The sequence below is a fragment of the Zalophus californianus genome, chromosome 10 (genome assembly GCF_009762305.2).
Source record: "Zalophus californianus isolate mZalCal1 chromosome 10, mZalCal1.pri.v2, whole genome shotgun sequence".
Taxonomy (NCBI): Eukaryota; Metazoa; Chordata; class Mammalia; order Carnivora; family Otariidae; genus Zalophus; species Zalophus californianus.
Window position 1 is genome coordinate 53,409,006 of NC_045604.1, and position 27,742 is coordinate 53,436,747.

The window sequence follows — 27,742 nt, forward strand, 5'->3', positions numbered from 1 at the left end:
CATTTATGTACTTATTTAACTAAACATCTTCAAATATTTGAAACTGCTTTTATAAATTTAATATATTTGAGTTTTTTATATAAAATTCTCTAAAATGCTTTTTTAACTCTTGCAAATCTAATACATTAAAATAAAACTAGTGAATCAAAAATTCTCTTAAAATATTTAAGATTTAAGATTAAATGTTTTAATATAAGGAAGATTGTACTTTTAAATAAATAAATATATATTATATAACTTATATTAAAAATAAGGAAAAATCCTAGGTAAAATTAAGTTTAAATCAACTTATCAAATTACATATTTTACATTGGGGTTATAATCTAATAGGACAAATTTTATTCAATATTACAAGTACACAAAAATATGCCCATATATTCATTATGCCCAGAGTCCATTTAAAACTTATTATGAAGAATTTTTAACATATACAAAAGTAGATATAACACTGTAATGAGTCCCTATGTACCCATCACCCAGCCTTAAAAACCAACATGACTAATCTTGCCCCATCTGCAGCCTCATTCACTACTCTTCCTTCCATATTATTTTGAAACAAATTCCAGATATCATATTATTTCATCTGTAAATACTTCACTATGTATCTCAAAATTTTAAAGCCTTTTAAAAAACATAGTAAATGTTAATATTGTACCTAGAAATTAATAATAGTTCCTTAATAACATCAAATATCAAGTCAGTGATCAAATTTCCAATTGTCTCAATGTGATCAATGTGTATTTTCACAGTTTACATACATATATTTAAAGATTTATTTATTTGTTTTTTAGAGAGAGAGGGAGAACGTGAGTGCAAGAAGGGGGAGGGGCAGAGGGAGAGGGAGAGAGAGATTCTCTTGTAGACTCCCCACTGAGCATGGAGCCCAACATGGGGCTGGATCTCACAACCCTGAGATCATGACCCTGAGATAATGATCCTGAGCCAAAATCAAGAGTCGGACCCTTTACTGACTGAGCCACCCAGGCGCCCCTCACAGTTTGTATTTTTAAAATTGAATTTGTATTTGTCTAATTACAATTACATTGTAATTAATGGATATGCCCTTTAAGTCTCTTTTAACCTATAAATTCTTTCTTCTTTTTTTTTTGTTGGAGAACATATTTCTCCTTAATACAAAAATATTAATACTATGTTTTCATTTTTTAAGCATTTCTAAACTTAATTTAAAATATTTTCAGGGTTTGAAAGTTTCTTACCCAGAGCAGTACAGTATGGTCACAAATTTTCTGTAGATCTTCCTATTAAGAGGTGGTGCATATATCCCTCCCTGCTACCCCTATCTCATTGAATTTGGGTTGTTCCTATGTCTTGTTTTGACCAATAAAATGTTTCAGAAGTGACTTTGGGAATGTTAGAGCAAAGCATAGAGCCTATGCTTTGAGAAGATTTAGAGCTTCCACCTTCTACTTTGAATACCAACCTGTGATTATCATGTGAGGAAACTGGCTTGCCTGTGAAGAATGAGAGGCCACATAAAAACAAACTGAGGCATGCAGCCAAGAGTTGGTACCCTACTACCAGACTTGTAAAAAAAGCCATGTTAATTCAAGGGTTGGGGCAATAGACCCAACCTCTCAATGGTAAGAGATGCAAAGAATTTGTGACCATATTTTTGTTTGTTTGTTTTTTCTTGGATGCTTCCCCCCACCCAGTTTTACTTTGAGTAATAATTGACATACATTACTGCATAAGTTTAATGCATACAGAATGATGGTTTGATTTACATATATTGTGAAATGATTACCATGGTAGGTTTTGCTAACATCCATCTTCTCATATAGATATAAGAAAAAAAAAAGAAGAAAAGGAAAACAAATTTAGGATGTAACTATATTTAATATGTCACAGTGTGCTCGCTGGCCACAAATATTTATATCCCTCCTATAAACAAAATACACTTACCCTTTTCTAAGACCTCCACCACCACACACACATACCAAGCTTCATCTTATTATGGTATCAGACTCAAAATCCAGTATCTCATGATCTGCATTTGGTCTAGGTATGCTGAGACTCCTTGATTGCATCTCTTTAAGTATGATTCCTCTTGATCTGGAGAGCTATGAACTAAGAAACAAGTTATCTGTCCTTCACCCCACTCCCCAACATTTAGTGCCAATCAACAGACACTTCTATTCAAGAAGGGGAATAACAGGAAATACTTATTAATCACTGGTCCATGGCAATTCTGAAATCCAGCTAGGAATATGCACCTTATTCTTTACATTTCCATGGGAAATAATCTATGTTTGTAGCTGACTGGCCTTTTCAGCCTGATTTGTCAGTAGAAACTTGGGATGTTTCTATTCATTTAGAATAATTTCTTTTTTAATCCAACCTGGTACAATTTCCTTAAAAACGTGTGTATTTTCAATCAATCTGATTATAGTCTACTCCATAATTCCTTTTCAGACAGGCCACATGTCTGAAGATAAGAGCCGGAGAAAGCCTTTTGTCTGCTTGAGAAGATAGTGTGAGTGCCAGCTTTAATCTTTCAGTGGACTTCACAAAGGGTTTTCAGGCACACCCTTGATTTGATCTTGAACCCAAGGCCATATTTTACTGTCAGCACTCTAGATTTGATCTTTACTTTTAGCTCTTTTGCGAGCTGGAGAGACTGCAGATGAGAAACAAGTTTAGTTGGCAACCTGGCAAATCATGGACTCTAGATTTTCTCTAATTTCTGCTGCAGAGTAAACTGCTTCTCCTTGGTTTCTCTCTCTCTTCCCATGCTTTATCATAAGTAGCTTAAACAGTTGATAGTTTTAATATTTCTAGAATATTAGAAATCTAGAAATATTCTTAGTAGCCAAGTTCACTGGGCACATTTTCCACCTTCCAAGTGGCCTCAGGTGACAGTATTGCCCATTGTGGGGCCTCTTCATTAGTACAGCTGCCTCCCTTCTGCCCCTTAAACCAGTTTTTGCACTGCTCTCTGACTCTGCTCACCCCCAACTCCCAAAGCTAATGTCACATGTTTTACCCCTTTGTTATGGAGGCTCTGCACAACTGATACTGATTTCTGTTTTGGTTAACCTTTGCTGTATGTCAAACTAGCCCAAAATTTACTGGCTTAAAACAATGGCTTATTATTTCTCATAGTTCTGTGGGTTGGCAATCTAGATGATTCTGTCATTGGTCTTGGCTGGGAGCATTCATGTGTCTGTGGTCATCTCATAGTTCATTGGGACTGGAGGGTCCAGAATGTCCTCATTCACAGATTTGGCAGTTGATGCTAGTTGTCTTTCAAAGCACTTTGGTTGTCTTCCATATGGCCTTCTATTTTCCAGTAGAGTGGACTGGGCTTCTTCTCAGCATGGTGGACTCTGGATTCCAACAGGGTAAGAGGGGAAGCTGCGAGGCCTCTAAATCCTAGGTTCTGGAATTTGAATAACATAATTTTTAATCCCATTCAATGAGTTAAAGCAAATCACAAAGCTAGCCCAGAGTCAATGAGTGAAGGGGTAGACTCCCTTTCTTGGGAGAAGCAGCAATGTCAGTTGCAAGGGGGCATGGACGCAGGAAGGCATGGATACATTGGGGCCATTGTCATCATGACCTACCACATTTGCTTTTTTTAAACTAACAATCCCATGTAGTAACCCACTCCCATGTTGTCTTTTTTTTTTTTTTAGTAGGCTCCATGCTTAATGTGGAGCCCAACCAGGGGCTTGAACTCATGACCTTGAGATCAAGACCTGAGCTGAGATCAAGAGTCCAACACTTGGGCGCCTGGGTGGCTCAGCTGGTTAAGCCGACTGCCTTCGGCTCAGGTCATGATCCTGGAGTCCCAGGATCGAGTCCCGCATAGGGCTCCCTGCTCAGCAGGGAGTCTGCTTCTCCCTCTGACCCTCCCCCCTCTCATGTTCTCTCTCTCTATCTCATTCTCTCTCTCAAATAAATAAATACATAAATCTTTAAAAAAAAAAAAAGAGTCCAACACTTAACCAACTGAGCCATCTAGGCACCCCTCCATGTTGTCTTTTTTTTTTTTAAAGATTTATTTATTTGAGAGAGTGAGAGAGAGAGGGAGGGAGAATGTGAGCAGGGTGAGGTGCAGAGGGAGAGGGAGAGAATCCTCATGCAGACTCCACACTGAGCATGGAGCCTGACGTGGGGTTCAATCCCAGGACCCTGAGATCATGACTTGAGCCAAAAATCAAGAGTCAGATGCTTAACAGTCTGAGCCACCCAGGCTCCCCCTTCTCCATGCTGTCTTTTAATGGCTTTTCTGAAAGTGCCCTCTACTGGCATTCCTCCTACTCTTGTGACCCCTTTCCTTTTTGGTCTCTTCCACGAACTCCTCTTTTTCTTTTTATCTCTTTAATGTTAGTTTTCCTTAGAAGAGTTAACTCTCTCCATCATTCTTACCTTATGATCTCTCTGTCCTTGTTCCCAGCTGCACTCATAATCCCCACTGAGCTCATCTAAAACCTGTTCTTGTATTCCTGGTCTCAGTGAATGGGCTCATTACTCCTGGGATCACTCAGATCAATCCTCTTTCTCCCTCCTTTTCCAAGCTTTATCAATCTTACCTTCTAAATATTTGTCAAATATACCCCTTTCCATTCTTGTGTCTATTAATTTAGGACATTATAACCTCTTGCCTAAATAATAACCTTCAACTGGTCTTCCTACCTCTAATATTTTGATTATCAAATCACAGTGACTTATCTAAAAGACAAAGAGGACTGTACCACTTTCCTGCTTAAAATGGCCCCTCAGGTCCTACAGCATTTTCCAAAGTGAGTTCCAAAGCACACTTGCTCCACAGAATGTTTTTTTTTTTTGTTCCACAGAATGTTAATAGAGACTGCATAACAACAAAAAAAGTTTCCATGCTCAAGTTTGGGAAATGCTAGTTTAAACAAAGTTAAACTGGTTTCTTATGGAACCCCTTCTTGTAGAATATCTCAGAATTTTTAACATACTGTTATGCATTGAGACTCTCTAAGAGGGAATATTGAATATCCCCTCTCCCACTTCCTCACAAAGCACATTTATTTGGTGGTGGGGGGCGGGGTGGGGGTGATTCAAGTAGTATTTCACAGGATTAGCTTATTACCTTCCAGGAAGAGTTTACCTACGAGATCAAGTCTATATATAAGTACAAGATCTTTTGTATTCTGGCCCCTACCTGTTTCTCTGATTCTGTCACCATTCTCTGCCCCACAACTCATCCTTTACTGCACTCACCATGCTGTTTCTCATCTCTCTGCATGCACTGATGATGCCCCTCTCTGCTTTCCTCCTTCTCCACTCTGCTCCCCCCATCTCCATTCTTCATTTGGATAATTATGCTCATCTTTAAAACTCAATTGAGGTGTCATCTCTTTCACGAAGTTTTTTCTGACCCTACCCCACATCAAGTTTAATTAGTTGCCTTGTGGTTACTATTATCTTTTCACATTTCCTACCCTGTTTTACAGGTCTATGTGCCTAGTTTCCCCTTCCTTCACTAGGCTATGAACTCCTTAAGTCTTGGATTATATCTGCAGTGCATTGGCATGGGGCTTGGAACTGAGTGGACATTCAATAAACAAACTTAATTTAAAAATTCCATCATATTAGTAAATCATCATTTTCTTGAGCCAAACCTATTTCTGGATAGGCAGGCCTGGAAATACTATAGGTGTAATAATTATATATATGCTTCAGAACTGACCTCTGGGACATACCTTCCCTTATAGTGGGTGTCTTCCCAGGGCTATCAGGAAAGCTTACAAAATGGAGATATCTATCAACTGCTTCAGTGGCCCTCAGAAAAGGATAGCCTGGCCATTGCCCTTCTACCCTTTAGAATGTAGCTTCAGAGTTCATATGCTTTATCTACCCATAAGTTATGGGTGAATCATTTTCCTATTTCCTGGAAAAGGAGCTGGTAAATAGATGACTATTACCTCAAAAAATAAGTGGCATGAATTCCCTGTTTTCCTGTAATGACTATTATCCCTACAATTGTAAAACTTGAGAAAATGTGCTAACTATAGTGGAGGTTGGAAACAACATTTATAAACAATGGGTAAGCAAGAGTACCTGGTCAGCACTGAGGAAGTAAGCTTAGGCAGTAGTCTTAGGAGGTAACTTTAATCTTTAATATTAGTGGCACCTAAAAAGGTGTGATTTTTCTCCTGAATTTTGTTGGGTGGTTGACACAAGAATACAGTCTACTTATTTTTATAAGATGTTTTATAGAAGCCTCATGGTAATCACAAAGAAAAAACATATAGTAGATGAAAGATAAAGAGAAAGGAATTAAAGCATACTACTACAAAAAATAAGTCACAAAGGAAGCCAGTTAGAGAAGAAAAGGGAACAAAGGAACTAAAGAAACAATCAGAAAACACTGAACAGAATGGCAAAAATAAGTCCTTATCTATCAATAATTACTTTAAATGTGAAAGCTTAAATTCTCCAATCAAAATACAGAATGGATGAATGGATTTAAAAAACCCAAATCCAACAATATGCTGCCTACAAGAGACTCACTTGAAGGACACACATAGGCTGAAAGTGAAGGTTTAGAAAAAAGATCGCATGCAAATGGTAACCAAAAGAGAGTAGGAGTGCCTATATTTTTATCAGTTAAAATAGACCTTAAGGCAAGGGGCGCCTGGGTGGCTCAGTCGTTAAGTGTCTGCCTTTGGCTCAGGTCATGATCCCAGGGTCCTGGGATCAAGCCCCACATCAGGCTCCCTGCTCAGCAGGAAGCCTGCTTCTCCCTCTCCCACTGCCCCCCTGCTTGTGTTCCCTCTTTTGCTGTCTCTCTCTCTGTCAAATAAATAAATAAAATCTTTAAAAAAAATAGACTTTAAGGCAAAATTGGTCAGAAGAGACAAAGAAGGTCACTATACAGTGGTAGAGGTACAAATATATCAAGATGATATAACATCTGTAAATATAAATGCCTAGCACTGGAGCACCTAAATATTTAAAACAAATATTAACAGAACTGAAGGGAGAAATAGATAGCAATAAAATTATAGTCAGGGACTTCAACATCCCACTTTTAACATTGGTTAGATAATACAAACAAGAAAATTAACAAGCAAACAGTGGATCTGAATAATACTTATAGATCAAATAGACTGACAGACATATACAGAACATTTCCTTCAACACACCAAAATACATATTCTTCTCAAGTTCACATGGAACATTCTCCAGGATAGATCATATATTGGATCATAAAGCAAGCCTTACCAAATCTAAGAAGATTGAAATTATATCAAGTATCTTTTCTTTATATCATTATAAAGATGGCATAAGACTAGAAATCAATGGTATAAAATGGTATAAATGGCATAAAACTAGAAATCAACAACAGAAAGAAAACAGAAAAATTCATAAATGCATGGAAATTAGACAACACAACTCCTGAACAACCAATGGGTCAAGGAAGAAATCAAAAGGGAAATCAGAAAATAACTTGACAAATGAAAATGAAAACACAATGTATCAAAACTTATGGGATGCTGCAAAAGCAGTTTTAAGAGGGAAATTTATAGTGATAAATGCCTACATTAAGAAAAAAGGAAGATCTGAAATAACCTAAGTACACATCAGGAAATTAGGAAAAATAACAATTTGTTCTTTGGGCCCATTTTTGTGGTCCTAAATTTAGCAGAAAGAAGGAAATAATAAATGAAATAGAGACTAGAAAGACAACAGAAAAAAATCAATGAAACTTAAGAGTTGGTTTTTTGAAAATATAAGCAAAAATTGCCAAACCTTAAGCTAGAATAACCAATAAAGAATGAGAACTCAAACAAAATTATAAAAAAGTGGAGACAATACAAACTGACACCATGGAAATACAAATGATTGTAAGAGGTTACAATGAACAATTATAAGTCAAAGAGTTAGATAACTTAGAAGAAATAGATAAACTCCTAGAAATTTAGAATCTACCAAGACTGAATCATAAAAAAAGTAGAAAATCTCAGCTGACCAATAATGAGTAAGGAGATTGAATTAATAACACAAACTTCCCAGGATCCTCTTAATAGATGCAGAAAAAGCATTTGACAAAATACAGCATCCTTTCTTTTTTTATTTTTATATTTTTTAAAGATTTTATTTATTTATTTGACAGAGAGAGATAGCGAGAGAGGGAACACAAGCAGGGGGAATGGGAGAGGGATAAGTGGGCCTCCTGCTGAGCAGGGAGCCTGATGCGGGGCTCGATCCCAGGACCCTGGGCAGATGCTTAATGACTGAGCCACCCAGGCACCCCTTCTTTCCCCCCCTTTTTAAAGATTTTATTTATTTATTTATTTATTTATTTATTTATTTATTTATTTGGGAGAGAGCTTGAGTGAGAGAATACAAGGAGGGGGGGAGCACCAGAGGGAGAGGGAGAAGCAGGCTCCCCGCTGAGCATGGAGCCCAATGTGGGACTCAATCCCAGGACTCTGAGATCATGACCTGAGCTGAAGGTAGATGCTTAACTGATTGAGCCACCCAGATGCCCCTACAGCATCTTTTCTTGATAAAAACCCTGAAGAAAGTAGGGATAGAAGGAACATAACTCAACATCATAAAGGCCACATACAAAAGACTCACAGCTAATGTCATCCTCAATGGGAAAAACTGAGAGCTTTTCCCCTAAGGTCAGGAACATGACAGGGATGTCCATTCTCACCATTGTTGTTCAACATAGTACTGGAAGTCCTTGCTTCAGAAATCAGACAACAAAAACAAATGAAAGTCATACAAATTGGCAAGGAAGAAGTCAAACTTTCACTCTTTGCAGACAACATGATACTCTATGTAGAAAACTAGAAAGATTCCACCAAAAAATTGCTAGAACTCCTACATGAATTCAACAAAGTCACAGGATATAAAATCAACCTACAGAAATCTGTTGTCTTTCTATACACCAATAATAAAACAGCAGAAAGAGAAATCAAGAAATCAATCCCATTTACAATTGCACCAAAAACCATAAGATACCTAGAAATAAACCCAACTAAAGAGGGAAAAGATCTATACTCTGAAAACTATAGAAAACTTATGAAAGAAATTGAGGAAGACACAAAGAAATGGAAAAGCATTCCATGCTCATAGATGGGAAGAACATTGTTAAAATGTCTATAGTACCCAAAGCAATCTACACATTCAATGCAATCCCAATCAAAATCCCAATTAAAATAACACTAGCATTTTTCACAGAACTAGAACAAACAATCCTAAAATTTGTACATAACTACAAAAGACCCTGAATAGTCAAAATAATGTTTTTTTCAACAAAAAAGCAAAAGCAAAGTGGGAGACATCACAACCCCAGACATCAAGCTGTATTACAAAGCTGTAATCATCAAGACAGTATGGTACTGGCACAAAACAGACACATAGATCAATGGAAGAGAATAGAGACCCCAGAAATGGACCCACAACTCTATGGTCAGCCAATCTTCAACAAAGCAGGAAAGAATATCCAATGGAAAAAAAGACAGTGTTTTCAACAAATGGTTTTGGGAAAACTGGACAGCAACATGAAAAAGGATGAAACTGGACCACTTTCTTACACCCTACACAAAAATAACTTCAAAATGGGTGAAAGACCTAAATGTGAGAAAGGAAACTATCAAAATCCTAAAGGAGAACGCAGGCAGAAACCTCTTTGACTTTGGGCATAGCAACTTCTTACTAGACACATCACCAGAGGCAAGGGGACAAAAGCAAACTATTGGGACCTCATCAAGATAAAAAGTTTCTGCACAGTGAAGGAAATAATCAACAAAACTAAAGGCAACAGACAGAATGGGAGGAGATATTTGCAAATGACATATCTGATAAAGGATTAGTATCCAAAATATATAAAGAACTCATCAAAATCAACACCCCCCCAAATAAATAATCCAGTTAAGAAATACGCAGAAGATATGAACAGATATTTTTCCAAACAAGACATTCAGATGGCTAAGAGACACATGAAAAAATGCTCAACATCACTCATCATCAGGGAAATACAAATTAAAACCACAATGAGATACCACCTCACACCTGTCAGAATGGTTAGAATTAACAACTTAGGAAATGACAGATGTTGGCAAGGATGCAGAGAAAGGGAAACCCTCTTACACTGTTGGTGGGAATGCAAACTGGTGCAGCCACTCTTGCAAACAGTAAGGAGCTTCCTCAAAAAGTTAAAAATAGAACTACCCGAGGGGTGCCTGGGTGGCTCAGTCGTTAAGCATCTGCCTTCGGCTCAGGTCATGATCCCAGGGTCCTGGGATAGAGCACCGCATTGGGCTCCCTCCTCAGTGGGAAGCCTGCTTCTCCCTCTCCCACTCCCCTTGTGTTCCCTCTCTTGCTGTGTCTCTTTGTCAAATAAATAAATAAAATCTTAAAAAAAAAATAGAACTACCCTAGATGCAGCAATTGCACTACTAAGTATTCATCCAGAGGATACAAAAATGCTGATTTGAAGGTGCACCTGCACTCCAATGTTTATAGCAGCAATGTCCACAACAGCCAAATTATGGAAAGGGCCCAGATGTCCATCAACTGATGAATGGATAAAGAAGATGTAGTATTTATGTACAATGGATTATTACTCAGCCATCAAATAGAATGAAATCTTGCCTTTGCAATGATGTGGATGGTACTAGAATGTATTATGCTAAGCAAAATAAGTCAGTCAGAGAATGACAAATATATGATTTTACTCATACATGGAGTTTAAGAAACCAAACAGATGAACATAGGGGAAGGGAAGGAAAAATAAGATAAAAACAGAGAGGGAGGCAATCATAAAACACTTAACTATATAGAACAAACAGGGTTGCTGGAGGGGAGGTGGGTGGGGGGATGGAACAAATGGGTGATGAGCATTAAGGAGGACATTTGTTGGGATGAGCACTAGGTGTTATATGCAACTGATGAATCACTAAATTCTACTCCTGAAACTAATACTACACTATATGTTAAGTGACTCAAATTTAAATAATAATAAAAAAATAACCCCCCCCAAAGAAAAGCACAGGACCAGATGGTTTCACTGTGAACTCTAACAAACATTTTTAAAAAAGATTTTTATTTATTTATTTTAGAGAGACAGAATGGGAGGGGGCAGGGCAGTGGGAGAGGGAGAGAATCTCAAGCACATTCCCTGCTGAACATGGAGCCTGATGTGGGGCTTAATTTCACGACCCTGAGATCATGACCTGAGCCGAAATCAAGAGTTAGATGCTTAAACAACTGAGCCACCCAGGCGCCCCCTATCAAACGTTTTAAAGAAGAAATTTATACCAGTCCTTCTCAAAGTCTCAAAAAATTGAAAGAAGGGAACACTCCCAAACTTATTTTATGAGGTTAACATTATCCTGATATCCAAAAGCCAGATAAGACACTCTTTCTTATAAGAAAAGATAAATACAAATCAATACTGTTGAAAAATACAGATGCAAACATTCTCAACACAATACTAGCAAATGAAATTCAACATCACATTAAAAGGATCATGAACCATGATAAAGTGGGATTTATCCCTGGGATGCAAGGATGGTTCAATATCCACAATTCAGTCAAACACCACATTGGTAGAATGAAGGATAAAAATAATATGATTTTCTCAATAGATGCAGAAAAAGCGTTTAACAAAATTCCACACCCTTTCATGATAAAAACTCTCAGCAAATTGTGTACAGAAGAAACATACCTCAGTATAATGAAGACCATGTGCAACAAACCCACAGCTAACATCATACTCAATGGTGAAAAGTGGAACGCTTTCTTCCAAGATGAAGAACAAGACAGGGATGCCCACTCTTACCATGCCTATTCAACGTAGTACTAAAAGTCCTAGTCAGAGCAATCAGGCAAAAAGAAGAAAGAAAGAAAGAAAAGAAAGAAAGAAGGAAGGAAGGAAGGAAGGAAGGAAAGAAAGAAAGAAAGAAAGAAAGAAAGAAAGAAAGAAAGAAAGAAAGAAAGAAAGAAAGAAAGAGAGAGAAAGAAAGAGAAAGAAAAGGCACCCAAATCAGAAAGGAAGGAATAAAACTGTCTGTTTGCAAATGACATGATCTTACATATAGAAAACCATAAGGGGCACCTGCATGGCTCAGTTGGTTAAACAACTGCCTTTGGCTCAGGCCAGAATCCCAGTGTCCTGGGTTGGAGCCCCGCATTGGGCTCCCTGCTCAGTGGGGAGTTTGCTTCTCCCTCTCCTTTTGCCCCTCCCCACTCATGATCTCTCACTCTCTCTCTCTCTCTCAAATAAATGAACAAAATCTTAAAAAAAAAAAAGAAAATCCTAAGGAGTCCACCAAAAAACTGTTAAAACTAATAAACGAATTCAGTAAATTTGCAGAATACAAAATCAACATAAAAATATCATTTGTATTTAAGTACATTAACAAGGAATTCTGTGATATAGAATTAAAGAAAATAATCCCATTTACAATAGCATCAAAATCAATAAAATTCTTAGAAATAAATTTAACCAAGGAGGTGAAAGATCTGTACAATGAAAACTATACAACACTGATGAAAGTTATTGAAAAAGACACAAGTAAGTGGAAAGATATGTTCATGGATCAGAAACATTAATATTGTCAAAACACCTATATTACCTAAAGCCATTATAGATTCAATGCAATCTCTATCAAAATACCAATGGCCCTTTTCACAAAAATAGAATAAACAATCCAAAAATGTGTATAAAACCACAAAAGAACCTGAACAGCCAAAGCAATTTTGAGAAAGAACAAAGCTGGAGGCATCACACTTCCTGATTTCAAACTATACTACAAAGCTATAGTAACCAAAACAGTATAGTACTGGCATAAAAACGGACACATAGACCAACAGAACAGAATTGAGACACCCAAAATAAACCCATGCATGTATGGTCAACTAATATTTGACAAAAGAGTGAAAAATACCAATGAGGAAAAGTTAGTGTTTTCAATAAATTGTGGGAAAACTGGGTATTCACATGCAAAAGAATGAAATTGGGCCTCTATCTTATACCACTCACAAAATTAACTCAAAATGGATTAAAGATTTAGATATAAGACTGAAACCATAAAACTCTTAGAAGAAAACATAAAGAAAAAGCTCCTTGATATTGGTCTTGACAACCAATTTTTTAATATGTTACCCAAGACACAAGCAACAGAAGCAACTGCAACTAAAAAAGCTTCTGAACAGTAAAATAATCAATAAAATGATAGGGCAACCTATAGAATGGGAGAAATGATTTGCAAACCATATGTCAGATAAGAGGTTAATATCCAAAAAATATAAGAAACTCATAAAAGTCAATAGAAAAAAAAACCCAAATAATCTGATTAAAAATAGGCAGAGGACCTGAATAGACACTTTTCCAAAGAAGACATACAAATGGCCAACCACATGTAGAGGTACTCAACATAACTAATCATCAGGGAAATGCTAATCAAAACTATAATGACAACTTATGGAATGGAAGAAGTTATATTGCAAATGACATATCTAATAAAGGGTTAATATCCAAGATGTATAAAGCACTCATAAAACTCAGTACCCCAAAAAACAAATAATCCAATTAAAAAATGGGCAGATGACATGAACAGACACCTCTCCAAACAAGACATGCAGATGGCAAACAGACACATGGAAAGATGTTCATCATCACTGATCATCAGGAAAATGCAAATCAAAACTACAGAGAAATATCACCTCACACCTGTCAGAATGGCTAAAATCAACACAAGAAACAACGGGTGTTAGTGAGGATGTGGAGAAACGGGAACACTCTTGCACTGTTGGTGGGCATACACTCTGGTGTGGCCATTGTGGAAAACAGTATGGAGGTTTCTCAAAAGTTAAAAATAGAACTACCCTCTGATCCAGGAATCACACTACTGGGTATTTACCCAAAAAATACAAAACCCCTAATTTAAAGGGATACATGCACTCCTATGTTTATAGCAGCATTATTTATAATAGCCAAGATATGGAAGCAGCCCAAGTGTCCATTGATTGATGAGTGGATAAAAAAGTGGTATAATATTGCTACAACATGGATGGAGCTGGAGAGTATAATGATAAATGAAGTGAGTCAGAGAAAGACAATACCATATAATTTCACTCATATATGGAATTTAAGAAACAAAACAAGCCAAGGGAAAATATAGAGACAAACCAAGAAACAGAACTATAGAGAACAAACTGAGGGGAGGTGGGTAGGGAGATGAACACAATAGGTGATGGGGATAAAGGAATGCACTTGTGATGACCATCAGGTGACTAAAATAACTTGAAAAAAAAAAGTATAATGAGATATCACATCACATCTGTTAGAATGACTATCCCCAAAACACAAGAGATATATGTTGACTAAGATGTGGAGAAAAGGGAACTCTTGTGCACTGTTGGTGGGAATGTAAATTGGTACAGTCACTACAGAAAATGATATAAAGATTCCTCAAAAAAATTAAAGCTAGAACTATTATATATTCTAGAAACCCCACTTGGTATATGTCAGAAGGAAATGATAATAGGATCTCAAGGAGATCTCTCTACTCCCATGTTTCTTTCAGCATTATTCACAATAGTCAAGACATGGAAACAACCTAAGTGTCCACTGATGGATGAATAAAACAAATGTTATCTATCTATCTATCTATCTATCTATCATCTATCTATCTATCTATCTATCTATCTATCTATCTATCTATCATCTATCTATCTATCTATCTATCTATCTATCTATCTATCTATCTATCATCTATCTATCTATCTATCTATCATCATCTATCATCTATCAACCTAATGGAATGTTATTCAACCACAGAACAGTCATTTGTGATTTGAGGACATTATGCTAGGTAAAATAAGTCAGACAGAGAAAGACAAATACTGTATGGTTTCACTTATGTGTGGAATATAAAAAAAAGAAAGTCAAACGCATAGAAACAGAGTGAAATGGTGGTTTCCAGGGGTTGGGAGGTAAGGGAAATGGAGGCAATGTTAACCAAAGTGTACAAACTTCCAGTTTTAAGATGAATAAATTCTGGGGCTCTAATATACAGCATGGTGACTATAACAATTCTATATTATATACTTGAAAGTTACTAAGAGAGTGGATCTTAAATCACACACAAAAAGTTGTAATTATGTGAGATAATGGATGAGTTAACTAATCTTACTGTGGCTGTGGTAACCATTTTGCAATATAGATGAGTGTATCAAATCATCACATTATACACCTTAAATTTACACAATGTTACATGTCAATTATATCACAATAAAGCTAGCAAAAAGGGAAAAAAAAGAACACAATTTACTTTTCTCTCTTGGTAGTTCTTTAAGAAGTTGAGATGATTAGTTAACCTTTGAATTAATACTTTGCACTATCCTGCTGCAGAAAGATGCTGCTATGATGCTGTTTATATTACTAAAGAAAACTCTTTGACTTGTATAGATTTTGAGTTTCTGAAGCTAGGAAACTTGGTATCTTTTATTGCATCCAGGATAGTACTTTACAAAAAAATGAATATTCAGGAAATATTCATTCAATTTAGAATGAATTTTTTTTGCTGCTACAGGATTTTTCTGGTAAAAGTATATTTTCCTATAATGAATTCAGTACTAATAGTGAGGGCTATATAAAGGTAAAGCAGAATATATTATATTATATTATGTTTGGTCCTTTGTAATGTTTATTTAAAATTGTATGTTTAGAGTAGCTTTGAAAAACAGTGTAATGATGGAATCCTCAGTGTAGAGGCAGCCCGGATATTAATTGGTGCAACCAAAAGCTATTGCCCCATCCGAGGAAAGTAAGTATAATACTTCTTAAATTGTTATTTCCAAAATCAAATGGGTATATGGTAAAAAAAAAAAAATCAAACTGAGAGTTAAACGTCCAGATTGATCAATCTATTTATCTCACTTATCTTCATCTATCTGTCCATCCATCCATATAACCATCTACTTCTTATTTTACTTGTTTACATTTTTTCCCACTGAAGGTTCATAACTTTGGTGTCATTAGGAGATTCTGGAGGAATATCTGACTACAGTGTAATTAAGTAAGAGACTAGGGGAGCCATGAAAGAGAATCTATGTAATTTCATATACTATTATATTTATCTTTTCATTATATCATATTTACTAAGTTACTGGATAAGGTAGGTAGGGAAGCCTGGAGCCTGCCATTAGTCAGGTGGAGCAAGCCTTGAAGGAATTGACCCAACTGATGGACCTTGGCGATGCAATTAAATTTGATATGAAAAGTTCAAGTATCTTGGAGATACATCTATATCTGGTCATAGTCCTGGCAAGCATTCGCTAATGGATGATCCAAGACAAAGCTTGTGGGGGCAACAATGATAGGAAATCCTGCCAGGTGATAGTAACATTTCAGCAGTCTGGTAATCTATCTGGGAGATCTAACATCAGTTCCTAAAGTTTGGGAAGGGTGGGGCCTTGGAGAGGCTGGAGCTAGGCGAGGCATAACAAAGGGGAGCTTGATTCTGAACCCCAAAGAATTGGTCTGGAGAAGCTTTAATTATGTTCTACCTCAAGTCAAGAATGGTTCCAGGGACAGAGGCAACAGAGGTTTCCTGTACCTGACCGTGGGTGGGTAGGTGGATGGAAACAGAGGCTCAGGACAGAGCATTTTTAATAAGCTTTCCCTTTTTATATTACCCCAAAGTATAGCACTTTATTTTTATTTTAACATATATGTCTATTTTTCTCTGTTAGATTCATGAGTATTTATGATGTTTCAAATTATGTAAGAGCTAGAAGTTGGCTTATCAAGTTTAAAAACATGTTAGCTTTCTTGGAATATCATAAAGATAAGGCATCTCTTATTATGTATGGGTAAGTAATTGTAAACCTTTAATAGCAATATACCTAATAATATGACCTTTTCCACATTGTCAACATTGATTACATTGATTTTCTTTATTAAAAAAATTAACTAATATTATGGTCAACTCTTATTGATCGAGTCGTGAAGGAGCAGAGCACTTGCTTCTCTTCATTCTGTTTAAGCAACTTTGTTGATACCTATATTAGTGGGTAGGATGAAGAAACAAGGACTGGTCATATTTGGACTCTTTAAGTGGCAATTGCCATGTCTTGGGGTCATACTACAAACTGGACTGCTTTCATATTCTTCTGGGTATAACATTGAGCAGGGGAGAGAAATATCAAACTCATGGCCTACATTTTCCTCTCAAATTCATCTGTGCCATGGGGTGGTTCTGTTAATGTCCATAACTAGGAAAAACACAGCCTTAATAATACCTGTAACCAATTTCCCAAAATATCACAAGATACAGATTTACCTAACTTGTGTAAACTCTTTGCTTGATGATAAGTTGTGAACTTAGAGCAGGAAGACAAGACAAGGTTTTTCTATTAACAAAAGATATATAAATATGAGAAATATCAGAGAAATTCATGCTACTAAATTTTGAGTGTTGACATACCTTTCATAACAAATCCTGATAATTTTTAAACTTTTTTCCATGTATTAAGTTTAAAGAGAAATATAAGGAATTAAAACCCTAGGGTTTTGACATATATCTAGATAACCACTTTTTGTTAGGCTCTACTTAGGATGGATTGGAAAAATTAAAAAAAAATATGTCATGGTAATTACTGAATAGAATGTTTCCTGTTCTTACTTTTAAGTGATGCTGATTTTTTTCTATATTTACTTATTTCTTGCTTTTGATGAATGAATCTTTGCCTTGTTTCCTATGTACTATTAGACTTGATTTTAAAAAATGCTCCCCATCCTGATATAGATTAATAAGAGCTATATTTTTATCTTTCTTCATGATGATTATTATGTACAGAAAGTATGCTTTAGTTTTCTGCTTATTTATTTTATATTTTTATACTCTTTTTCAAATTAATGATTTGTTAGAACAAATGTTGAACTTCAGATCACAACTGTTATATTTTTAAAGTGATCTAACATTTTATTGGTCTCTTTTTTTCCCAGGAATAATAAATTTCTGCTTTTTGTGTATCACATGGTATTTTCAGAAGAATTTGAATATGCAGGACATGTTATAACAGTAATGTACATTTATCCTATTATAATGCATCTATGGCCAATGGCAAGAGAGTTAAATGTGTCAGCACTTATATCAGTAAACAACTATTTTGTATTTTTATACATATTTCGATCAGCACTGAAGGTACTGTTTAAAATAAAATGTATCCAATGAAAAGAACAATTCAGATATCTTTGAATCTATTTTTGTCATATTGAAATAATTTGATACTAGAAGCCATTTGCTGTAATAGTTGATAGGATCCTGGAATTTTAGTAATCTTTTTTGAATTTTCTGAGTTTAATAATTTAATCAGTAGAATAGTCATGGTCTTGGATATCAGGTAAGATAAGTATCGTAAATAGTGGAGAGAATCCCAATGACATGCAAGAGAAATGGAAATCCAGATGGAAAATACAAATGGTTGTTTCCCTCAAATACTCTCTATAATGATGCAAAAAGCAAATAAGTGAATAAACCCAAATTGGTTTGCTAGGTTCTTGTCATGAGAACTACTTTTTTAAAATTTATTTATTTATTTATTTATTTATATTTTAGATTTTATTTATTTATTTGTCAGAGAGAGAGTGGGGGAGAACACAAGCAGGGGGAGTGGTAGGCTGGGGGGAGAAGCAGGCTCCCTGCGTGTGGGACTCAATCCCAGGACCCTGGGATCATGACCTGAGCCGAAGGCAGACACTTAACTTACTGAGCCACCCAGGCGCCCCAAGAACTACTTTTTAGGATAAATTCTTCAAAGATGATTTGTCAGCATTACTGTTTTCATACTTTGTTATTAATAGTGTTGCAATGATTCTCTTTACTGTTATGTTTAACTATTTGCTTTTGGCATTTCAATTTCATTATAGATTATGTATATTTTGAATCAAATTATGATTTTGATGTTGGAGATTAAAAATATTTGTTTGGAACTCCAAATGAATAGCTTAAAACTCAACTTTTGGATTACAACTCATTTGTAGTTGAGGACTGAACTGTTAATTTTGAAGACCCATCCCCTCCCCCATCACTGTATAGATACTATGAAATAATGTACATTCTGTTTGTTTTCTAAATAGATAGTAATTTTGAAAAGGAAATATTTTCATCAACATTGGAATACTTTGGACTTTCTTATCATGCTTCTTGGAATCATGGATATCTTTTGTATATACTTTGTCAAATTGAGACCAGACAACTTCGTCCTTATTCAGATTACAGTAATACTAGGATATTTCAGAATAATCAGGTTTATTCCTTTCATCAAGGTAAAACATCACGCTTCTAAATATTGGGTTTTTTTTTCTACATTGTTAAATGTGTTAAGAAACCTCATTATTTTGAAGGAAACAAGAGAAGGAGCTGTTTTCTGGAATGCTGTCTCTACAGGTGTCTACCTGGTTCACCCTCTCACCTTCTCACAGAGAATGCCTTCCCTTACCACCCTGTGTGGTCCCCCCACACATACCAGTTTCCCATCCCATCTTCCTGCCCCCTGCACTTCCTTAAGGTTTAGTTTTTCCTCATAGCACTTGTTACCTTTGTACTGTATGTTGCATGTACTCTCCATGAATTAGGGATCTTTGTATGGTCACTGATGTAACCTATGGCTCTAGAATGATGCCTAGCATATAGTAAGTTCTTAATCAAATATTTGTTGAGTGAAAGAATGAAAATGTTGGTGCCACTTGAACCATGGTGACCCAGAAACAAGTTTTCTAGGCTTTAGTAAAATTTGCTCATAAAGGCCTAACTGTGCAGAAGCATGAAAATATTTTCTCTACAAGCCATTTTTATATAGCATACTGCCTATGGAACTTAAATTTTGCTGTGTCCTTTAGTCTCTATAGCAGCTACTATTCCTTCTTTCCACACCTCTGGTTTTGATTCTGAAGATAGATTTTCAGATTTCCAGTCTCAGCTCTTAAACCTTTCTTTCCAAAGAAGTTATCTTATATAAGCTTTTAACTTGGGAGCTTTAGATGATTTCATTTACCACTCCATTTTTTTTTTTGAGTTCTTTAATTCTTATTATGTCAAACAAGTTTATTGGTATGTGTTGAAGTTATGAAGGATTAATGTTAAAAAAAAAAAACAACTGCTGAAAACTCTGGTGACAAAAGAGATTCATTAGAATCCTCCAACTATTCCCATTCTCCAAGAAGTTTAGTAGTCTCGTAAAGGCAGAATTGTTTGAATGCTCAGACTTGTACTTGCAGACTTTTTGTCTGTTCTTTCCTTGATTCTATATCATTGTTACCAAGCTTTGGTGTTCAAAAGCGTTACTATGCAGAGTTGTATACATAAACCCTACTCTAAGGGGTAATTTTGATTATTTGTGATTTTTGCTTTATGAGCTTAGAGCCACGTGTCTACATAAGGTATAACCCCACCATAACACAAAGTACACTAGAAATCAGGATGTGTAGTATGAGTCTAAGTCTTAAAATGGAAAGGAGAAGCTTCCTTAGGTAATCAGTTTTTATACAAAGATTGGATGCAGATGCAGGTAAAATGATTATTGTAGAGTAATACTTTGTGAAATGTCTCTCTGAGGGAAGTAAAGATTTAAAGATGTGTTATTGTGGAAGTCAACTCTATTCAGAGTGTGAACCAGTTGCTACTTCTGTCCAGCACACTTTGACAAATCTCCATGAAGTATACTTAAGGAATTAATATAATCAGGATTAATATTTTCTATTGAGCACTTACTATGTTCCAGGAACTGTGCAGAGCACTTTATATACATTATCTAATTAAATTATTGCAATAGCCCTGTGAAGTAGGTGTTACCACATATAAAGTCAGGTGCTCTAATAGCCAGTCTCAGTACAATGTGGCTTTCAAAAGAAGCCTATACTGGAGAGCTTGGAAGAATATTGGAGATTTTTACCTTAGATCCTCTTAGGAACAGCTCAGGGGGTGTCAGTGCATTATGGAACGACACTTTGTAAAAATCCTCTTTGCTATCCCTCCCTCTGGCCAAACAGCATAAGAACAGCTAAAAATCTCTTCTTTCTCTGCTCTTGTAATTCCTTTGCTATGATGTTATTTTGCTCTTCTCACCTTCCTCCTCTGTGACCTGGTTCCTCACCATCTACCCTGCATTCTGACCTGATTCTGTCTCTGTGATTGACTGTATTGGTTGTGAGGGGCTGCTCCGTCGGACTTCGGGTACTTAAGTATTACTACCCTCATTTTACAGATGAGGAGACAGAATCCTCAAGGTCACAAGTAACTTGCTCAAGTCATAGAACTGGTGAATAGGAGAGCTCTCACTTGAACCTCGGAGGGTTTATATTTAAAATCCCATTTTCTTTAGTCATGACACTCTCTTGCCTCAGCTTATGGTTGGAGAAATTTAGAGCTAGGAAGTATCTGAGAATTTGCATTTCTAACAAGTCTCTGGGTAATGTCACTGCTCCCCAAGATGACACTTTGAGAACACCTGCCTTTGAGGGTGCTTTTCCTCATCAAATTTTCACACTTTTTTTCTCTTCATTGTTCCAGATAATAATCCCACTACTGATAAATATTGTAGATGTGCAGATCAAAAAACGCCTCCGCTTGATGTATAGTATTACAAAAGGTTATGTCAAAAGTCAAGAGGATACCAAATTTCTAATAAAACAAATTTCCAGCCGAGAATCAATATATCAGGTGAGAGACAAGATTGGGAAAACAATCACTTGGGTGTAGTCATATCTTTTAAGACTACTTCTACATGTATTTGATCCAAGAGATAAATTGCGGCAAGTGAAGGGGATTCAATTGCTTATTATGTTATAAGAGGTGCTGCAGAGGACAGTCTTCGCTCTTTAAATGTCAGGTGTCTTTATCAAACTCGTTTATGATCTTCACAGAGGAAATCTACCCTTCAATTTTTTCTGGATGCAGACTAGAGATTCGTCTGCCTTTGTAACACTCTCTAAAGGGTAGGGCAAATTGGAAAAGGCTTCGTGCAGGAATCAAAACTCATGAGTCTTCAAAGAAAGGGTAGGTCTGTAGTGGAGAGGAAGAGAGAGGGAAAGAGAAGAAAGATTTGACGTTGAAAACTCGAAATGCTGGTGCTGAAGAATGGCTGAGTAGTAGTATGTATGTATGTATGTATGTATGTATGTATTTATTTATTTATTCATTTAATCATTCAAGACCCTCCTTATTTCCAGTCAGCATGAAGTAGGTACCAAATGGGAGATGAGGATGTGAGCATACTAGGCACTCGAAGATGGAGTGAATCAGCTCCTGACTTGGTTCCCTCATGCCAGGCTGTCCACCCAGGACCCTCTGCAAACTAGTAACGTTTCAAGTTTCACATGTGACTTTCTGCTTAAGAATATTCAGTGGCGGGGCACCTAGGCAGCTCAGTTGGTTAGCTGAGTACAACTCTTGATCTCAGCTCAGGTCTTGATCTCAGGGTTGTGAGTTCAAGCCTGCGCTGGGCTCCATGCTGGATGTGGAGCCTACTTTCAAAAAAAAGAAAAAAGAATATTCAGTGGCTCTGCATGGCCTGAAGGGTAAGGTCTTTGAATCCAAATATATATATGTAGAGAGAAGAGAACGCAGAAAAGATGGTAAGAGAATAATCATGCAGAATTTTACAACTTGAAAGTAATAAAATTCAAGAAGTAAAAGTATCCCTCCCTGCCCTCCACACTACCGCTTCCCAGACACAGCCCCAGAGTAACCATTCTTTTTTTTTTTAAGATTTTATTTATTTATTTGTCAGAGAGAGAGAAAGAGAGAGAGAGTGAGCATGGCAGGCTGAGGGAGAAACAGGCTCCCTGCTGAGCAAGGAGCCTGATGCAGGACTCGATCCCAGGACCCTGGGATCAGGACCTGAGATGAAGGCAGGCATCCCCATAGTAACTACTCTTGTGTTAATTCCTCTACTGTTTGCCATAATAATTTTAACAATGTGCACATGTATTTTATTCTTGATTTATTATCTCTAAACAGCCTTTATTTACTCTCTGCCATGAAGTACAGAGAGCTTAGAATATTGCTTTAGCCTTTTCTTTTTCTCCCCATCTTAAATTTTTGGAGCAATTATTTTTACAGAGAAAAGGTTTATAACATTTACATTTTATTATGTAAGTATAATTATGTCTTTATTTTTTTCAATAAATGACTCCATACATGGAAAACTAAAAAACAATCTTTACTTTGTTGTGATTATATAAATATTATTCAGTGTAGACCCTATCATTTGATTCAACCCATAACAAAAGAAATATGATCAGTATCATTAAACATCTACTACTTGAAAGAGACTCTTCTAAATGAAACAGTCAAATGGATTAGTTAAAAAAATATTTTTTTAAACTATCTTCCTCTCTTCCTTTAGCTTATATTCCTCAGCCACCCTTTCTGGAGTCCCATGTGAGCCTCCTTTTTGCTTTCCTTTTTATCATGCTAGATTATGCCCATAAGTAATTTTTTTTCATAGGTGATGTATGGGCTAACACATGAAAAAATCTTTGTATTTTGCTCTCATAATTGATCCTTTCACTGTCCAAAATTATTTTCTTAAAGATATTGCCGTCTGTCTTCAGCATTGATGTTATAAGTCTGATTTTACTTGTGCTTTTGTAGGTGACTTTTTTCTCTCTGTGTTTAGAGGCTTATAGGATTTTCCTCCTTGGAGTTCTGAATTTTTACCAGAATGTGTCTAGGTGTGATTTAAAAAAAAATGGGGGCATCTGGGTGGCTCAGTTAGTTAAGGGTCCAAGTCTTGGTTTTGGCTCAAGTCATGATCTCAGGAGTGTGAGGTTGAGCCTCACCTCCAGCTCAGTGCTCATGGGGGAGTCTGCTTGAGGATTCTCTTATTTTGCCCCTCCCCCTACACATGCACGTGCATGGTTTAAAATAAATAAATAAATCTTAAAAAAATTATTGGGGTGTCTGGTTGGCTCAGTTGGTAGAGCATGGGACTCTTGTTCTTGGGGTCTTGGGTAGGAGACATAATTTAAAAAATAAAAAAATTTAAAAAAAATATCCTATGCAGCACTTGTTGGAGCTTTCATAATCAGAAGATTGCCATCTTTCTTCCATCACCTCTTTGATTGTTCCATCCTCTTGGTTTCCGTTTTCTCTTTTCAGTATCATTTTTTTATTATGTTAATCACCATTCATTACATTATTAGTTTTTGATGTAGTGTTCCATGATTCATTGTTTGCATATAACATCCAGTGCTCCATGCAGAATGTGCCCTCTTTAATACCCATCACCAAGGCTAACCCATCCCCTCACCCGCCTCCCCTCTAGAACCCTCAGTTTGTTTTTCAGAGTCCATCACCTCTCATGGTTCATCTCCTCCTCCAATTTCTCCCCTTCATTCTTCCCCTCCTGCTATCTTCTTCTTCTTTTTTTTTTTTTTTAACATATATTGTATTATTTGTTTCAGAGGTACAGATCTGTGATTCAACAGTCTTGCACAATTCACAGCACTCAACATAGCACATACCCTCCCCAATGTCCATCACCCAGCCACCCCATCCCTCCCACCCCCCACCACTCCAGCAACCCTTAGTTTGTTTCCTGAGATTAAGAATTCCTCATATCAGTGAGGTCATATGATACATGTCTTTCTCTGACTGACTTATTTCGCTCAGCATAACACCCTCCAGTTCCATCCACATCGTTGCAAATGGCAAGATCTCATTCCTTTTGATGGCTGCATAATATTCCAATGTATATATTTACCACATCTTCTTTATCCATTCATCTGTCGATGGACATCTTGGCTCTTTCCACAGTTTGGCTACTGTGGACATTGCTGCTATAAACATCGGGGTGCACATACCCCTTTGGATCCCTACATTTGTATCTTTGGGGTAAATACCCAGTTTGAACACTTTCTGATCTTCAAGTACTGTGATTGCTTCTTTTCATTGAAACTGGTTCCCCCCCACACCTTTTTTAAAACAAATGGGATATTCCCTTGAATCTCTTTTATTTAAAAGTTTTTTGTTTCCTATATTAGTTCTGCTTCCTTGAGGTTCATTCTTCTACTTGTCACGTTTGGTTCTTGTCTTTCATCCTGTTTTACCTGTCCCATGTTTGGTGACTTTTGCTTATATTTTCAGATGTGTAGATGAGGGGTCCAAAGTGAACAGTATCAATAGCTGAAGGGCATTTTCTCAGCCCAAGTGAGACTCTTGATTTTTTATTTGTTTGTTTGTTTATTTATTTACTATGTTCAGTTAGCCAACATCTAGTACATCATCAGAGAGCCCAGATCTAATGATTGTGTGTGTATACACAAAATCAGGAATGGACTGGGGGTTATATCTTCTGCTTATTTTGCCCATTTTTTTTGTGATGACTGTGAGTTACCTCAGGCCCTCAGCCAAGAAAGAGAGGCTCTTTCCTTATTAAATCCAGGAGAGGGAAAGAGGCTGCGAAGATACCTACCCTAATGTTTTATTTTAATATCTAAAACACACAAGAAGATATATTGTTAAATATCTTTAGAATTTAAAATTTTCTTTTTTAATCAGGGACCACTATAGGAAGAGGATAGCTGAATTTTAGCAAATCATCTAACATCTTTCATGACATCCTTATAGATAGGCTAGAGAACTATTCTCTGGATTTATCAAGGAAGTATCAATTATTGGATCAAATGTGCAAAAGAATTCTATCTTGTTGATTTACTTTGAATATTAGAGAAGACAAAAGAAGCACAGAAAGTCTAGATGGATCTATACTAGAAAGAAGATAGAACTATTCATGGGAGAAAAGATTTCAGAAACGGGAAGAGGAGGGAAGAAAGCAGCAGTCAGTGGTGGGAGGTAATGTGTTTTGAGGAGTTTGGGGGAAGGCATTGACATGTGGGGGTGCTTACCTCAAAGTGTAAGAGATGAAACAAATTCCCCTTTGGCATTTATAAAGGAGACTTCAGTAAAGATTTAAATTTTTTTTTAGTGAGATGTGTTTAGTTCTCAAACTTGTGTTTATTCTGAAAGTGACATGGTTCGAAAACTGACCAGTGGCAGCTCACTTAGAGGAGTCACATGTATGCCCAGGCTTTAATGATTATGTTCTATGTGTGGGTAGGAGTCAGTTTCTGTGCTCTCTTGTGTAGGTCTTTCTATAACATTGTTACGGAGTTGCTATCAGTCCAGTTTGGTTTGAAGGAGTCTTCACAGCTACCTATGCCCCTGTGCAAGCAGGGCGGGGCCACGGTGTGTGGGTGCGGTGGGCAAGCCATTAATTTGGCAGCTTCCCAATATTGATTTGGTGTTATCAAGTGAAAAGAAACAATTTAATAAAAATTGTGTACCTCATTCTTATATTCAAAACAAGGGATTTATTACATGTGATTTTCCTAGACCAAAACAACAGCAAAAACTTAACTTTAGCTACTTAAAGTTTAGATAACAAGCCAGCAGGGGCACCTGGGTGGCTCAGTTGGTTAAGCATCACACTCTTGATTTTGGCTCAGGTCATGATCTCAAGGTCTTGGGATGGAGCCCCGTGTTGGGCTCTGTGCTCAGCGGGGAGTCTGTTGGAGATTCTCTCCCTCTCTCCCTCTGCTCATGCGTATGCACACACACTCTCTCTAAAATGGATAGGTAAATCTTTCTTTAAAGATTTTTATTTATTTATTGGAGATAGAGAGAATGAGAGAGAAAGCACGAGAGGGGGCACAGAGGAAGAGAGAGAGAGAGAACAAGCTGGGAGATTGGCAGAGAGAGAGGGAGAAGCAGGCTCTATACTGAGCAGGGAGCCTGACCCGGGCTCCATCCCAGGACCTCGAGAACATGACCTGAGCCAAAGGCAGATGCTTAACCAACTGAGCCACCCAAGTGCCCCTAAAATGAATAGATAAATCTTAAAACAAAACAAAACAAACAAAAAAACAAGCCAGTAAAATAGCACTGTGTTCGTTACTCTTCCCTGTAAATAGCACTATGCTGTGTGTATCATCTGTACCTGACAATCCTAGGGAACTGCCTGTTGTTTGCTGCCAGGGCTGTTGGTGTGGCCAAGTGCAAGCTCCAGAAAGATTTAAAGTTGGAGAATAAGCTCTACAAAGAGCAGTGCCTGGGGCATGGTGGGCATTTGACCAATACCCACTGTATGACTGAATACAGCTTACACCATGGTTAGCCCTGGAGTAGAGCTATTTCTTAGTTATGTCAGGAGTTATCCATAGGAAACATGAACTAATCAATACCATCATTTCTCATTATTTCCCTTGTTTTTATGTTCCTGATAGACTGGCTGCCCAAAGAGCGGCTCAGTGGGCTCTCTCTTAACAAAGCTCTGTCTGTGAGAATTCTCCTTGGTGCACAGTAGAATGCACACTAATCTTTTCTGAGAAAGGCTGGGTCCAGTACTTATGCAAGCTACTGACTGCACACTATTCATTGTAATATGAGTGGGAACACGGGGAAAGCAGCAGAATTGGCACAGAGGGAAGAACTGAGCTAAACATCTCCCCCAAATCATAAACTAAGTGGGATTTCTTCTTTTTCTCAGATTTTAAAGCCAGACATGCAGTTAGTGTAATAACAAATTAATGTCTTTCTTAACTTCTTACAGAAATTATATGAAATTTTGGAAACAAACAAACGAGATGCTGTCAAAGAACTAGGTAGGTAGTTGGGAGTATCTGATTTCCTGAAATCACATCTTATTATCCCACAATTTTACCAAGGGAAGACAAGTTCATACTTTCCTTCAATTACTCATTTATTCACAC

General features: G+C 36.8%; 1 protein-coding gene across 1 annotated transcript in view; it reads left to right on the forward strand.

Moving 5' to 3' along the window:
- Nucleotides 1-27,742, forward strand: part of SLC9C2 (solute carrier family 9 member C2 (putative)) — a 106,060-nt gene that overhangs the window by 45,296 nt on the left and 33,022 nt on the right. Inside the window, exons 14-19 of the mRNA XM_027612500.2 lie at nucleotides 15,694-15,791; nucleotides 16,720-16,839; nucleotides 17,975-18,173; nucleotides 19,109-19,297; nucleotides 21,540-21,689; nucleotides 27,583-27,634. Coding sequence (XP_027468301.1) covers nucleotides 15,694-15,791; nucleotides 16,720-16,839; nucleotides 17,975-18,173; nucleotides 19,109-19,297; nucleotides 21,540-21,689; nucleotides 27,583-27,634 — 808 coding nt within the window. The remainder of the gene's footprint in view (nucleotides 1-15,693; nucleotides 15,792-16,719; nucleotides 16,840-17,974; nucleotides 18,174-19,108; nucleotides 19,298-21,539; nucleotides 21,690-27,582; nucleotides 27,635-27,742) is intronic.